The 15713-nt window shown below is 36.7% G+C and overlaps 1 protein-coding gene across 1 annotated transcript in view; it reads left to right on the top strand.

The window, feature by feature from the left end:
• Positions 1 to 15529, top strand: part of LOC150078040 (small integral membrane protein 20) — a 31969-nt gene extending 16440 nt beyond the window's left edge. The window contains exons 2-3 of the mRNA XM_090384983.1: positions 4495 to 4551; positions 15382 to 15529. Coding sequence (XP_090241109.1) covers positions 4495 to 4551; positions 15382 to 15422 — 98 coding nt within the window. The 3' untranslated portion in view covers positions 15423 to 15529. The remainder of the gene's footprint in view (positions 1 to 4494; positions 4552 to 15381) is intronic.
• The last annotated feature ends 184 nt before the right edge of the window (positions 15530 to 15713 follow it).

Here is a 15713-nt window from a genome sequence, read left to right on the forward strand (position 1 = left end):
AACACAGTGGCAATTTCCAAGGCAGAATGCGCTGGTCCCATAGGAGCTAGTTATTGTTGGTGACTATTATCAGGGAGACAGGGAATATATTATGCAAAAAAGATAGGTGGAACAGGACCAGGGTATTTCTGCGATGTTGTGTGGAACAGATATCATCTTTTAAGGGCACAAAAGGTGATATTGTTATACACGTTGGCACTTATGACCTTAAGAGTAAGAGATCTGCAGATTTACTTAACAAGTACAGGTCAATGTTGAAAAAAAGTTGCGAGTTAGAGTTAAATTTGAAAGTGTCTGCAATTCTGTCCAGACATAGGAGGGAGTATACGATGAGAGCCTTATCAATCAATTCGGTCCTGGAGAGATTGTGCAAGGCTAATGGGGTAGAATTTTCTATGTGGTCTGTGCTTGCTAAGCGGAGACTGCTTCTACAGGGATGGGATACACTTAAATAGAAAGGGTTCAAGAATATTTGCTGATGCTATCGAGGCAATGTTAGGTTAATCTTTTAGTATGTGAATCCCGACAAGCTAGCAGTCGGGATTCACAGACTAAAAGATTAACAGCAGCCGCAGGCAGAGGCTTATTCCATGATGACTCCCAGCAGCTCTTGAAATCCTGGGGATTTCAAGAGCTGCTGGGAGTCATCATGGAACAAGTAAATACATGAGCTGTGTTTGGGCAGCTAAGAGTAAGAACAGGTGCATGTATACTTGCATGTACACCAATGCTAGAAGTAGAGTAAATAAAATTTGATGAATTTGAAGTGCTAATCAAGACATCAAAGGCAGATATTGTTGGGATATCAGAGACATGGTGTTACACACATATAAGCAGTGCAGAATCGGAATCTGGGGAGCACAATGTGTACAGAAAGGATAGACAGGGTAGGAAGGAAGGAGGGGTTATGCTGTTAGTTAAGAAACACAAAATCTAAAGAAGTGCATCCAGTTGATATGGGTGGACGGTGTAATATTGAGTCAGTTTGGTGCGACTTAAGCACCAGGAAAGGGAAATTGAGAGTAGGAGTGTGTTGTCGGCCTAATGACTCTGATGAGTACAATGAACAACTATACAGAGAAATAGAGTGGGCCAGTAAATCAGAACGTCTTATAACAGGGGATTTTACCTTCCCAGATATTGACTGGAATTTGTTGGTTGGTCCCTGGCATGCTAGCAAGACTTTTGTGGATTTATTGAACTGATTGTTTTCTACAGCAACATGTTTGAGTGGCAAACAGAGGAAGTAATACTCCTGATCTGATTATCAGCAGATCATCCTGATCTGATTATCAGCAGTGATTATTCATGCATTAAGAATTTGGAGATGAAGGATCCACAAGGTGACAGTGGTCACAGTGTATTGATGTGGGATTTACTTAAAGACGTAACTACCATCAAGGGTAAAGGGAAGGTTTTTTGTTTTCATAAATATGACTAGAGACAGTCTCAGACAGTTTTTAAATTCTATACAGTGGGATCTACTGATGATGTTTAAAACAGCAAATTCTAAATGGGAACCCTTCAAGGAATTAATCTTGGAAGCTACTAGGCTTTTCATACCAACTAAGAAATACTGTTCAAGATTTAGACCTAAATGGATGTCAGATGAACTAATGAGGCCCGTGTCAAAGAAGAAAAATATATCGGATGCATATAAATTATCAGGTGACAGAAGCCTGTGTCAGATATAAGCTAGTCTGTAATCAAGTCACAAAGGAGGTTAAAGTGAAGGCTGATTATGAGAAATCCTTGGCAAAGGATGCAAAGAAAAACAGCAAAGACTTCTTTACTTATGTAAACTCTAGAAGGAAGGGGATGAATCAGATTGGTCCACTTGATGTTGGTGGTTTGACTGCTGATAATTCTGCTTAGATAGTTGACAAACTGAATGAGTATTTTGCATCTACATTCACACATGAGGAATTCTGTAAGGAAGAGGACAGAAGTATACTAAACTCTAAAAGAGAGCTAAATGATTTTCTAATAACTGAGAGCAAAGTATAGGAGAAATTGTTGAAGTTAAACATAAAAAAAGCACCTGGGGTGGATGGAATCTATCCAGTTATATTGAAGGAGGCAGTGAGGGAAGTTAGCAAACCCTTAGCCATAATTATGAGAGCATCCTTAGATTCAGGGGAGGTCCCCATGGACTGGAGATGTGCAAATTTATCCCCAATTCACAAAGGAAGTTTAAAAGGTGACACAAATAATAATAGACCTGTTAAGTTTAACTTCTGTTCTGGGAAATTAATGGAGTTACTTGTTAAAGAAGTGATGCAGGATCACCTAGATAAGTCCAGTAATAGTTCAGACACAGCATGGGTTTGTGAAGTCTTGTCTGACCAATTTGATTGGATTCTACAATGTGGTCACAAAAGAACTGGATGCAAAAAATAATTTGATATCATATACTTGGATTTCAGGAAAGCTCTTGATACTGTTGCACGTGGAAGACTGCTGTACAAATTCGAGCAGTATGGCATTAAGGGCAAGTTACTGCAATGGATAAAGGGAATGTTGATTGGGAGACGGCAGAGAGTAGTAATAAATGGACACTGCTTTACGTGGACCAATGTTATTAGTGGAGTTCCCCGGGGTTCGGTGCTGGGCCCATTGTTGTTTTGTGTATTTATCAGTGATATTGATGAAGGTATATCAGGCTTAATGTCGAAGTTTGCAGATGATACAAAGGTTGGCAAGGTTGTTAATGACAGTAAAGACAGTATGATTCTGCAACAGAATCTAGAAAAGTTAGGCAGATGGGCTGAGAAGTGGTAACTAAAATTTAACATTGACAAATGCAAAGTACTGCATACCCAAGAGAAATGTACCAACTGTGTGTGGTACTACACTCAGGGAGGTGGAGAATGAAAAAGACCTGGGGGTAATTGTGCAGTCAGATATGAAGTTCTCTGAGCAGTGCAAACAGGCTCAGAATAAAAGATATATTGTAACCATTACTCAAATGTACAGAAAATAATTATTTTTCACAAATAGTGTTATGTGGAATGGTTACAAAAATTTCTCCAGAAATTGGAACGGCAATTTTGCTATTTTGAAAATTATAGAATTGTTTTTTTTCAATTCATGCTTAATCCATTTAATTTAGACAGATGGGCTGAGAAGTGACAATTGAAGTTTAACATTGACAAATTCAAGGTACTAAATATCAGTAACAGAAATCCCAGAATAACATACCACCTGTGTGTTACTACACACAGGATAGTGGAGAATGAAAAAACTTGGGTGTAATTTGCAGTCACACGAAGTTTCCTGAGCTGTGCAGATGGGCTTGCAAGGACAGCTTGTAGGGTTTTGTTAATGATATACAGGAATTTTGCCAGCAGGGATAAGGATATGATTATCCTGTTAACGTAAAACTAGATAGCAAAATATATAGCACTGTAATAGAAATCTGTTAGCTTAGTTTAATATTAGCAATTAATCAATTAAAAATTTATTAATCTCATTAAATTTCATTGTTAATTAAATTGTGCTTAAATGGAATCATGACCCAGACTAGATCAGCAAAGCAACGAGCATGAAGTAGCTGTAGTACTGTGGCTTGGGGAAGAACCGAAGAGGGCAATTCTACAATGCATCAAAGTCTAAAAAAATGTGTAAAATGTGAAATGGTGTGTGTAGAATTGGGTGTAATTTGACATCTATGATTCAATATTCCCTCAAGAGCTTACAAGTCGATTAGATTTTAACAGAGCTCTCTTAGAGACCAATCAGTTAAAAGACTGTTCGATTGTGGAGATGTGTTTGAGAATTTTGAACAGACACAAGTTCACAGTTATAAATTTAATTATTCCAAGACTGTTTTTAATGTTTGGATCCACATGGCTCTGTGAATCAACTGTTTTTTGGCAGTAACTTTTATAAAATCAAAATATAAATCACGAATTCTAGATGATAATTTGGAAATGGAGTTAAGATGTGCAGTAACCGATTCTATTTCTAATTTCTATGCATAATTGATGCAAAGATTTGTCAAGTATCCATTAATTATTAATAAATAATTGAAACATTGATGTGTTCTTTTGCCCTTCTATAAAAAATTTATTAATTATAAATGAATGTGTGAAAACTGTTGGACCACGGCTCTATAAGCTTGCTCTCTTGCATTATTTGCCATTACTAATACTAAGTATGCAGTTCTGTTTGTTTTAATTTAAGGTTATATTACATTTAATTTACATCAAATGAATAAATTTATGCATTACTGAATTGATTTATTCTTTGTGCTCTGGTTCATAACATTATAATGGAAATTTTCTGAGTAGTTTTTATGGAATACTTTTTATTGGATTATGGATGGTATCACAAAACCATTGACTGGTGAATAAATTTCTGTATGCTGCTACCTTACTGAAAAAATATATATATGATAACCAATTGGACTTTTCACAGTAAATATATAAAAATATTAATGCTTTTCTTTGAATTCTTTATGTATTATGGCATTAATTATTTATATATTTTCAGAAGAGATACAGAAGAAAACAAGAGCAAATATTAATCAATCAGCTGTTCAACCTGGAGGTACTTAGCTAGTTCATATACTCCTTTCTCTACATTTATTTTTATAAATATATGAGGGTAAGACAATAATTAAGGTGAATTCCAATATATCTTTTAAATATTTTATTTCAGAAATATGGGAATATGTAATTTTTTAGTGAAATTACCTTCTGCATCTATATATTTTATCTGACTTGACAAGCTTTTTTATTCCATCAGAGAATAAAATGTAAAGGGTGTTGTGTTGAGTAATGTTTATAAAATTATGTACTGCACTATCCTTGAACTTCATTGCCCCCTGCTCCCCCATATGCATCAGGATGCATCGCATCCTTAAGATCGAAATATGTGAAAATCAGAAAGTTCAAGGGAACTAAACTCTGGCAGGAATTTAAAATTCTGGAATATATTCCAGTGTTAGTCTGTCCATGTGGTGATGAGGGTTAAGATGTAGCCTTGCTCCAGGATTACTCCTGTTGGCAAGGGACTACAGCTTCACAGTGTGCATTGTGACATCTGAAAGTAGCTCTTTGTTTTTTTCATGAATGCACTTGTTGCATTGATTTGTGAAAGGTTCTGTCACATGCAAGTGCAAATACAAATAAATACAAGTTGTATATACAAGTATATTCAAACTGTATATATTGTATATACAAGTTGTAAATACTAGTGCAGCTTAAGAAACTAAGCCAAATTAAAAGGAAATCAAAAATAAAATCATTTCTGCTCTTGAAAAACATCAAAATATAAATCATACTTTTATCTAATAAGCTCTTGAATTGTGTGAGGGAGAGAGCACTTGAGCTTTTAGCTGAACAAACGGTTATATTTCAAGATAGAAATAATTTGATAATAAATGCTTCTCTACATTATATTTTTGTGTCTTGCTGTCTTGGGGATACTCTTTCATCCAGGGACAAACTCAGGTGTATGCTCACTTTTAGAAACAACATTGTTATCTATGAGTTAACCTAAAATTACTAACCTCATTTTTAATTGAATTAACATAAAGAGGTGACTTTGTTAGTCATTAAAAACCCAGTCACTTGCTTACTGGCTCCTCATCAAATACTAGGTGGCCTCAATTAGCAATCCTGTATTGAATGGTAAATAACATATTGAGTCTAAATGAGCAGCTAGGTGGTATGTATAGAAGGGAAACACCTGATTGAAAACATAATGAAAGTGATATGAATATGGAGGAGCATTTATTATCCAATTATAACACTTCAACTTGTAAGTTGAAGTGTAATGCTGCAAAACTTTCATTTATATTCTGGGTTGCATCCAGTGTGACTGACTGCTATCCTTTGGCAGTTCTAAATGCTTCCAACAGAATATACACAGTCTTAATAAACTTCCACCATACTTCTGACATAACAAATATTGTACAAGTTTTATCTCAGAATATTTATTATCTCTCAAAATGACTACAACAGAAAGATTCAAACAAAAAATGCAAGTGTGTTGCTTATGATTATACAAAAGTTGGAAATTAATAAAGCCTCTGGAGAAGGGAGAAAATAGCTCTTCCGTGGATAGTTATTTTCTACACAAAACATTTCCACTCAGCATTCAGTTATATTATGTATATTCGTTCATATCACTCTGGAATCGAGGCTACAGCATGTGGCTGTATATTTCCAAAGTTCTTAATTTCAAGTTAGTTTTGGAAATAATTTTGAGGATTTTTTTTATTATTTTAATATACTAAACCGTAGTTAATATATAGTTTGAATTCCTGTAGTCACGAAGGTTAGTTTATCTTTGTATTTAGATGAGTATTTGGAAAGCTACGGCTTAATATTCAGATATCCTTTGCTCTCAGTATTTTGGCAGGAACTTCGTAACTTTTGGTGGGAATTTCATAACTTTCATTCGATAGCTTAAATTTAACTTATTTAGTGATTTAAGTTTTGTCAACAGTTTAATTTCTGTGATATTTTGTTAACATAAATTCTGTAATATATTGTAAATTTTAATTTTGTAATCTTTGTAAAGTTCAAATTTTACTTATATTATGGTTGCTGCAAGATCTACTTACAATACAAAGTCCAGGAACGTCTAGACTCAAACGGATATGCCTGTGGCATGTATTCTAAGGCTAGTCTAGTAGACAGACCTAGCTCATCTGGCGATTCTTTTCTTTGCAACCGATGTAAGGAGTGTACCGATCTCAAATTACAACTTAGTGCATTACGAAAAGAATTTGATTTACTGAAGATACAGGTGCTTGCCCTAGAAACAAATGTAACTGGGAGCTTGTCAGGGACTCAAGTGTCTCCCGACCTGCCATGTAATGCACCCCCAATTCTGGCTCCAGAAAATAATAGTCAAGTGCTGACTGCTGTGGTCGAGGGTGATCTAGTTTTATTGAGAGACTCTATTGTCAGGGAAACTGGTAACATCTTTTGTAATAAAGATAGGTGGTCTGGAACCAGAGTGTGTTCGTTAGGAGCAACAATTGATGATGTTACCAACAGATTGTCAGATTTTAAAGGAGGTAAAGAGAGAATTATTAGTGTGGAGACTAATGATATTAAACGTACACGACTTCTCCATCTGTTGGAGAAGTACAGGACTATGCTGAAAAAGTGCATCGAGTTAGGTCAGAATGTGTATGTCTCCAATTCTTCCCATGCATGATAGGAGGGACTATGTTCTGAAAGCCTTGTGGATTAACTCGAGACTTGAGGGAATCTTCAAGGCTCTAGGGGAGAAATTTTTATCAGCATGGCCCACATTTGTAGGTAGTAAGAATCTATATTGTAGAGATGATATTCATTTGAACAAAGGTGGTGTAAGGATTTTTGCCAGTATCATTGAGGATACCTTAAGAGTTCAGGGGAAACTGCTAGTTAGGAGGGAAGAAGTGTAATTTAGATCTGTATTTATCTTTGATATGGGTCAAAGGAATGCCTGCACTTACCTCATGAATTCTTGTTTGTTGCCACAACTGCCAATATTGACAAGATGTCCTGAGGGTAGCAATGTTTCAAATGAGAGGGAAGACAGCTTGGAATACAAACCTAAATAACTTCAAGAGGTGTGTGGGTAGTAAACTATAGAAGATTATTTAGTCTCAACCATGTCTACAGTAATGTCAATAAAATGACTGAATTTGAAATCCTAGTTAGGACAACTAATGCTGATATAATAGGACTAATAGAAATGTGGTGCCACTTGGAAATTGGCGATGATGAGTTCTCCTATGGTGTGTATAATGTATTTAGGAAACATAGGGATGATAGAAGGGGGTGGTGCGATCATGCTTCTTATCAAAAGCAGCCTAAGTGCAAAAAGGGCTTTTGTTGAATCTGAAGTTAGGTCTGCCAGCATAGAATCTGTGTGGTGTGAGTTAGGTCGGAAGCCAAGGAACAATGAAAATGGGAATAATCTACGGATAGAAGATAAGGATATGACGAGCCTTTACATGCAGATGGAATGGACAAGCAAGCGTGAATGTCTTATTATGGGTGACTTTAATCTGCCCCAGATTAGTTGGAATAAGTGGGAGAGAACTCATCATAGGGAAATTTTTTTTTTAAAAAATAAACTAAATGATTATTATTTGTGCCAGCATGTTAGAGAAAATACTAGGGATGAGAATATTCTTGACCTCATCATTGCTAATGATTCAGATGACATCACAGGGCTTAAAGTACACGAACCATTGTCAGGAAGTGATCATCAATTGTCAGCTGGAAGACGGAGATGTTGCAGTAGTTAAAGGTAAAGGCATGGATTTTAACTTCAGAAGAGGGGATTTTGATAATTTAAAGTGCTATATGGCATTATGGAATACTTTTAAAGCAAAGATCACAAACTTCCCTTTGCCCTTGATAATAGTTACATCTTTAAGTCATTCTCACATCAATACACTGTGATCACTGCCACCTAGCAGTTCTTTTATCTATATATTATTAGTGCATGAACAGTCACTGCTGATAATCAGATCAAGAGTATTACTTTATCTATTTGCCTCTACTATGCTGGGGTAGAAAAACTAAAAATATAATAATCATCCAGTAAATCCACAGTTTTGGTCAGTATGTGGAAAGTTTTAAATACCCTATTATAGTATAATACATTCTGATTTGTTGGCTTGCTATTGTCTGTATAGTGGTTCATTATACTCACAGTGCTTACGTCACACCAAATTGATTCACCTTTGCACTGGCCACCCACATCGACTGGGTGCACTGCTATAGATTCTAGGTGTTTCTTAACTAAGAGCATAACTCCTTCTCCTCCCAACTCACAGACTCTCCTTTCTGTACAGATTGTACCTACCATAACTGTGTTTAGCTGAGTTTAGCAAAACATAATTAACAAAACACTGTTTTCAATTCAAGAAAAAAGCTACACTTTCTTTTTTATAATTAAAACAAAATGTAGTGTCTCCACATGAGTGAATTTGTTTCATTTAGGGGTGCAAAAATAATGGAGAATTAAAAATTTGAAAAATTTATAATTCTCCATTATGTAATGAGAGCATTACACAGAGGCTATGGAAAAATAAATTTATTCAAGTATTAGTGAGTGACCCTAACTTGATAAAAAAAAACCAGTGCTTAGAAAATTGCCTTACGCCCCAATCAATAATTTAAACAATTTCTCTGACTGATATTGGGTTAATTTAGAGAATTTTACAGAAGAAGCCACAAGGTTGTCAAAGTAGTGCCTGCAGTCTGCTGTTAAGAATTTGTAGTGCTAATTAATGCAAGAAAGCAAGCTTATACAGCATCAACAAAAAAAATTCCCACATCATCTGTCCATTCTCTCTAACAGTTTGTCTAGTTCTTCCTTGAATTTATTAAAACAGTGCATTTGCACAACAACAGATGGAAGTTTGTTCCTACATCAACCATACACACTGGCTGAAGGCAAACTTCCTCACATCAATTCTGCAACCATCCTTCCTCAATTTGAATTTATTCCCCCTCGTATGTATGAGCAAGAGGTTTAAACACATCAGATCACTGTAATTTGCAGAACTGAAGCCTTTCTTGGTAAGATCACCCCTTTGATCCCCTCACCAATTTCATTTTCTATCTCTGCAGCCATTCCAGCAGTTCTACATCTTTCCTAAAATGCCTCCAGACCTGTATGCAGTACCCAAGATGTGGACTGTCCATTGCCTTGCACAATGGGATAATCACCTCCTTATCCCTGCTAGTAAAATTCCTGTATGTCATTGACAAAACCCCATGAGCTATTCTGGTAGCTTGTCTGCACTGCTCAGAGAACTTCACATCTGACTGCACAGTTACCATCAGGCTTTCTTCATTTTCCACTACCCTGAGTGTAGTACCACACAGTTGATATGTTAATGTGGGGTTACTGCTTGCTGCCCATGTGCAGTACATTACATTTGTCAATGCTAAACTTCATTTGCCATTTCTCAGCCCATCTGCCTCATTTTTCTAGATCTCGTTGCAGTAGCATACCTTAATTACCATTATTGACCACCGTGCCAACATTTGCATCATCTGTGAACTTAGACATTAACCCTGATATACCTTCATCAATATCATTAATAAATACGAAAAAAAAAAAAAAAAACCAGTGGGCCCAACACCAAAAGCTGGAAGACTAACTAATGCCATTAGTCCAAGAAGAGCAGTGTTCATTGAAGATCACCTCTCCTGTCTTCTCCCACTCAACTATCCCTTTATCTACAGCAGTAACTTTCATTTATTGCCACACTGCTCCAATTTGTACAGCATTCTTTAACATGCTACAGTATCAAAAGCTTTCCTGTAATTAAAGTATATGATAATGAAATTTATTTTTGCATTCAGTTTCTTTGTTACTGTAACCAATACTGTGACTGAACTGTACTGCACTCCTGTGTAGACAGTCCTGCATTATTTCTTTAGCAGTTGCTCCATTATTTCTAAATGCATTAAATTATTTCCAAATGCATTTTGTTCCAGGGAAATATCCCTGGAACAAAATTTAAGCTAGCAGGTCTGTACATCTCCAGTCCCCAGGGACCTCTGCCGAATCCAAAGATACTCTCATAATAAAGTCTAAGGGTTAGCTTACCTCTTTGCTGTCTCCCTTAATATAATTGGATAGATCTAACCCACCCCAGTTGCCTTTTTTATATTTAGCTTCAACAATTTCTCTTCCACTTCCTCTGTTATCACAAAATCATTTAGCTCACTCTCAGAGTTTACTAAACTTCTGCATTCCTCTTCCCTAAAAAATTCCTTCTGTGAATATAGATGCAAAATACTTATTCAATTTGTCAGCAACCTGGGCATGATCATCAACAGTTAAACCATTGATATCAAATGTATTAATGTGATTCATCCTCTTCCTTTCTTTTAGTGTTTACATAAATCAAGGGTCCTGGCATACTTTGCAAAACACTTCTCATAATCTGCCTTATCTTGCCTCACCTGCTTTGACTTAATTGCAGAGAAGATTAGCATTAGCATTAGTAGAGGCATATGATGCAAGAAAGCTAGCTTATTCAGCATCAGCCAAAAAAAAAGAAAAAAAAAAAAAAAAAAAAAACCACTACTCCCATTTCACCCCTCAATTCGTTCGAAATACCTGTCCAGCTGAGCCTTAAATTTGTTTAGGCTATCAACTTCAACAACAAGCGATGGAAGTCTATTCCACAAACCAACTGCCCGCTGGCTAAAGGCGAATTTCCGCACATCTATCCGACATCCGTCCTTCCTCAATTTGAATTTATGCCCTCTCAGGTGATTATTCTGAGCAAGAGGAAGAATTCCATCGGCATTGAGCATGCTCAATCCATTCAAAGCCTTGTACACCTCTATCAGATCACCTCGGCGATGCCTAGTCTCCAGGCTCTGTAATTTGCAAAACTTAAGCCTTTCTTCGTAAGAGCAACCCTTTGTTCCATTCACTAATCTTGTTGCCCTTCTCTGTACTCGTTCCAGCAGCTCTACATCCTTCTTGAAATGAGGCCTCCAGACCTGTATACAGTACTCAAGGTGTGGCCTGACCAATGCCTTATACAAGGGAATAATCACATCCCTGTCCCTGCTAGAAAAATTCCTGTATATCATTGACAAGACACCATGAGCTACTCTTGCAGCTCGTCTGCACTGCTCAGAGAACTTCATATCTGCCTGCACAATTACCCCCAGGTCCTTTTCATTCTCTACCACTGTCAGCGTAGTACCACAGAGTTGATACGTTGATCTGGGGTTACTGTTTCCCATATGTAGTACTTTACATTTGTCAATGTTAAACTTCATTTGCCACCTCTCAGCCCATCTGCTCAACCTTTCCAGATCCTGTTGCAGCAGCATAGTATCAGTAGTGTCCTTAACAACCCTGCCAACCTTTGTATCGTCTGCAAACTTGGACATTAAGCCTGATACACCATCATCAATATCATTTATAAATACAGAAAACAACAATGGACCCAACACTGAACCCTGAGGAACTCCACTAATAACATTAGTCCACGTTGAGCAGTGTCCATTGATTACCACTCTCTGTCTTCTGCCACTCAACCATCCCTTTATCCATAGCAGCAATTTGCCTCGAATGCCACACTTCTCCAATTTGTGCAGCAGTCTTCCATGCGCAACAGTATCAAAAGCCTTTCTAAGATCCAAATATATAATATCAAAGTTATTCCCTGCATCCAGTTCTTTTGTGACTACATCATAGTATCCAATCAAATTGGTCAGACAAGACCTGCCCTTAACAAACCCATGCTGTGTCTGAGCTATAACTGAATTCTTGTCCAGATGATCCTGCAGTGCTTCTTTAACCAGTGCCTCCATTAATTTTCCTGGAACCGAAGTTAAACTAACAGGTCTATAATTACTTGTGTCAGCCTTTGATCCTCCTTTGTGAATTGGGGTTACATTTGCACATCTCCAGTCCATGGGTACCTCCCCTGAGTCCAAAGAAGCTCTCATAATTATGGCTAGGGGTTTGCTTACTTCCTTTGCTGCCTCCTTTAATATAACTGGATAGATCCCATCCACCCCGGGTGCCTTTTTTATGTTTATCCTCAACAATTTCTCCTCCACTTTCCTCTCAGTTATTAGAAAATCATCTAGCTCACTGCCAATGTTTACTTCACCTACGACATTCCCCTTCCTGAATAACTCCTCATGTGTGAATGTAGATGCAAAATACTCGTTTAGATTGTTAGCCACCTGAGCTGGATCCTCAACTGTTGAACCATCAACATCCAGTGGACCAATCTGATTCATCCCTTTCCTTCTTGAGTTTAAATAGGTAAAGAACTCTTTTCTGTTTTTCTTTGCATCCTTTGCCAAGGATTTCTCATAATCTGCCTTTGCCTGCCTAATCTCCTTTGTGACTTGGTTACAGACCAACTTATATCTATCATAGGCTTCCATGTCACCCATTAATTTGTATGTATCCCATGCATTTTTCTTCTCTGCCATATGTCTCATTAGTTCATCTGACAACCATTTAGGCCTGAACCTTGAACAATATTTCTTGGTTGGTATGTAAAGCCTGGTAGCTTCCAAGATTAGTTCCTTGAATGCTTCCCATTTTGAATTTGCTGTTGGTAACATCATCAGTTGGTCCCACTGTATAGAATTTAAATACTGTCTCAGACCAGCATAGTCTCCTTTACGAAAGCAAAAACCCTTCCATTTACCTCTGATGGTAGTTACCTCCTTGAGTAAATCCCACTTCAGCACACTGTGATCACTGCCACCCAGTGGTTCATTTATCTGCAGATTCCTAATGCATGAAGAATCACTACTGATAATCAGATCAAGAGTATTACTCCCTCTAGTTGCCTCCCGAACATGCTGGTGTAGAAAACAATCATCCAATAAATCCACAAAAGCCTTGCTAGTGTGTGAGTGACCAACCCACAAATTCCAGTCAATATCTGGGAAATTAAAATCCCCCATTATAAGACTCTCTGATTTACTGGCCCACTCTATTTCCCTGTACAGTATCTTATTATACTCATCAGAGTCATTAGGCCTATAGCACACTCCTACTCTCAATTTTGATTTACCTATGCTTATGTCACACCAAACTGACTCAACACTGCACTGTCCAGCGATGTCAACTGGCTTCACTTCCTTGGATTTTATGTGTTTTTTAACTAATAGCATAACCCCTCCTCCCTTCCTATCCTGTCTATCCTTTCTGTAGACGTTGTACTCCCCAAATTCCAGTTCTGCATTCCTTATATCTGTGTGACACCACGTCTCTGATATCCCAACAATATCTGCCTTTGATGTTTTGAGTAATACCTCAAATTCATCAAATTTATTTACTAAACTCCTAGCATTAGTGTACACGCAAGTATACATGCACCTGTTTCTATTCTTAGCTACCCTAACACAACCCATGTGTTTACTTGTACCGCAATGACTTCCAGCAGTCTCTGAAATATCCTGCATCTTGTTTTTCAGGCTTCTGCTCATTCCAATAGAAGCAGTGCAAGAATCTCTTTCACCTCTGCCCGTGGCTACTGTTAATCCATTAGTCTTTGTCTCCCCCCAAGCTAGCAGTTTTCCGACCCACCTAACACTGCCTCGATAGCATCAGCAAATATTCTTGCACCCCTTCTATTTAAGTGTATCCCATCCCTGTAGAAGCAATCTCTCCTGTCAACAAGTACAGTCCAGGCTGAAAAAAATTCTACCCCTTCAGCCTTGCACAATCTTTCCAGGGCCGAATTGATCGACAAGGCTCTCATCATATACTCCCTCCTATCGTGTCTGGGCAGAATTGGCCCAGAACTGGGCAGATCAGTGTATATCTACCACGACTTTTGTATCAACTAATGATTTATTTACAAATTATGCCTTTTTCTTCTCTGCCACAAGTCTCGTTAATTTATCTGATATCCATTTAGGTTTAAGCCTTTTAAAGTATTTCTTAGTTGGTATGAAAAGCCTGGTAGCTTCTATGGTTATTTCCCCGAATGCTTCTCATTTACAATTTTCCTGTTGGTAAAATGTCAGTTGGTCCCACTGCATAGAATTTAAAAACTGTCTGAGACCGCTGTGGTCACCTTTATGAAAGCAAAAGCTCTTCCCTTTAGTTAAATCTCTAAGTAAATGCCATAGCAATACACTGTGATCACTGCCACATAGGTCGTTCTTTTATCTTCAGATTCTAACATTCTGCAGGCTGTCTAACATGACGCTGTGCAAAATACTCATCCAATAAATCAGCAGAAGTCGTGCTTGTGTGTGCATGCGTGTGTCCAACCCCCAAATTCTAATCAAAATCTGGTTAGTTAAAATCTGCCAATTATAAGACATTCACACATGTTACAGGACTAATAACTTCACAGCCATTAGTCCTGTAACACACTTCTGTCGTTTTTATTTTCTAGTGTTTATGCTATAATTGACTCAGCATTGCATTGGCCACCCTTGTTGACTGGATGCACTGCCCTTGATTTAATAACAGGCATAACAGTTCTCTTAATTATTATCTAATATTAGTTTGATGACTTGCTGAAAATGTTTAATATAAATCTGATGTCAATGATAAGGATACTTTATTTAACAAACATTCACTAGATTGTATGGACTGCTTATTTACACTTTTAAAATTAAGTGAGGATTAATTATGATTTGAGTTTTTGGAGTTGTTCAATGATTTTAAAAGTTGTTTTGTAAGAGGAATGGTCAGATGTCATTGTATTTAAATGTTGAATATTGTTAATTGGTTTTATTCATCTCTTTTCTAAAGAGTTTCATTTAGTCTATATGTCACTATTACTTAATAATTAATTTTAAAAAAATACTTTTAAAGTTGAAAATTCTCATATTTACTTTATAAGAACCCTGTATAATTCAGTACTGGATAACTAAAATTACTCATGTATTATTTCAGGAATGAAAGTATGGTCAGATCCCTTTGAGCGAAAAAAGTAGGAAGCTCCATATTGAAAATAGAGGATTAAAGACCATTATTATTATTTTTTGATTCACCAAATATTTTTTAAAATGTATTATTTCAACACATAACTAGTAAATAAAAAAATAATATGTCTGATTGTTATTTGTGTATCTGTTAGCACTTTTAGTTAATTAAGTGGCGGATTTATCTTGAAAAAGACCCGGTATTTAAATTATAAATTTGATATTTGAAGAATCTTTTTGAACCTATTTGAAAGCATTTAAAATTAGAAAACTGATTAGGTTTATTTATCCAGAATGATATAA

Source organism: Mastigoproctus giganteus, chromosome 11 (assembly GCF_048544385.1).
Source record: "Mastigoproctus giganteus isolate SK-2022 chromosome 11, ASM4854438v1, whole genome shotgun sequence".
Taxonomy (NCBI): domain Eukaryota; kingdom Metazoa; phylum Arthropoda; class Arachnida; order Uropygi; family Thelyphonidae; genus Mastigoproctus; species Mastigoproctus giganteus.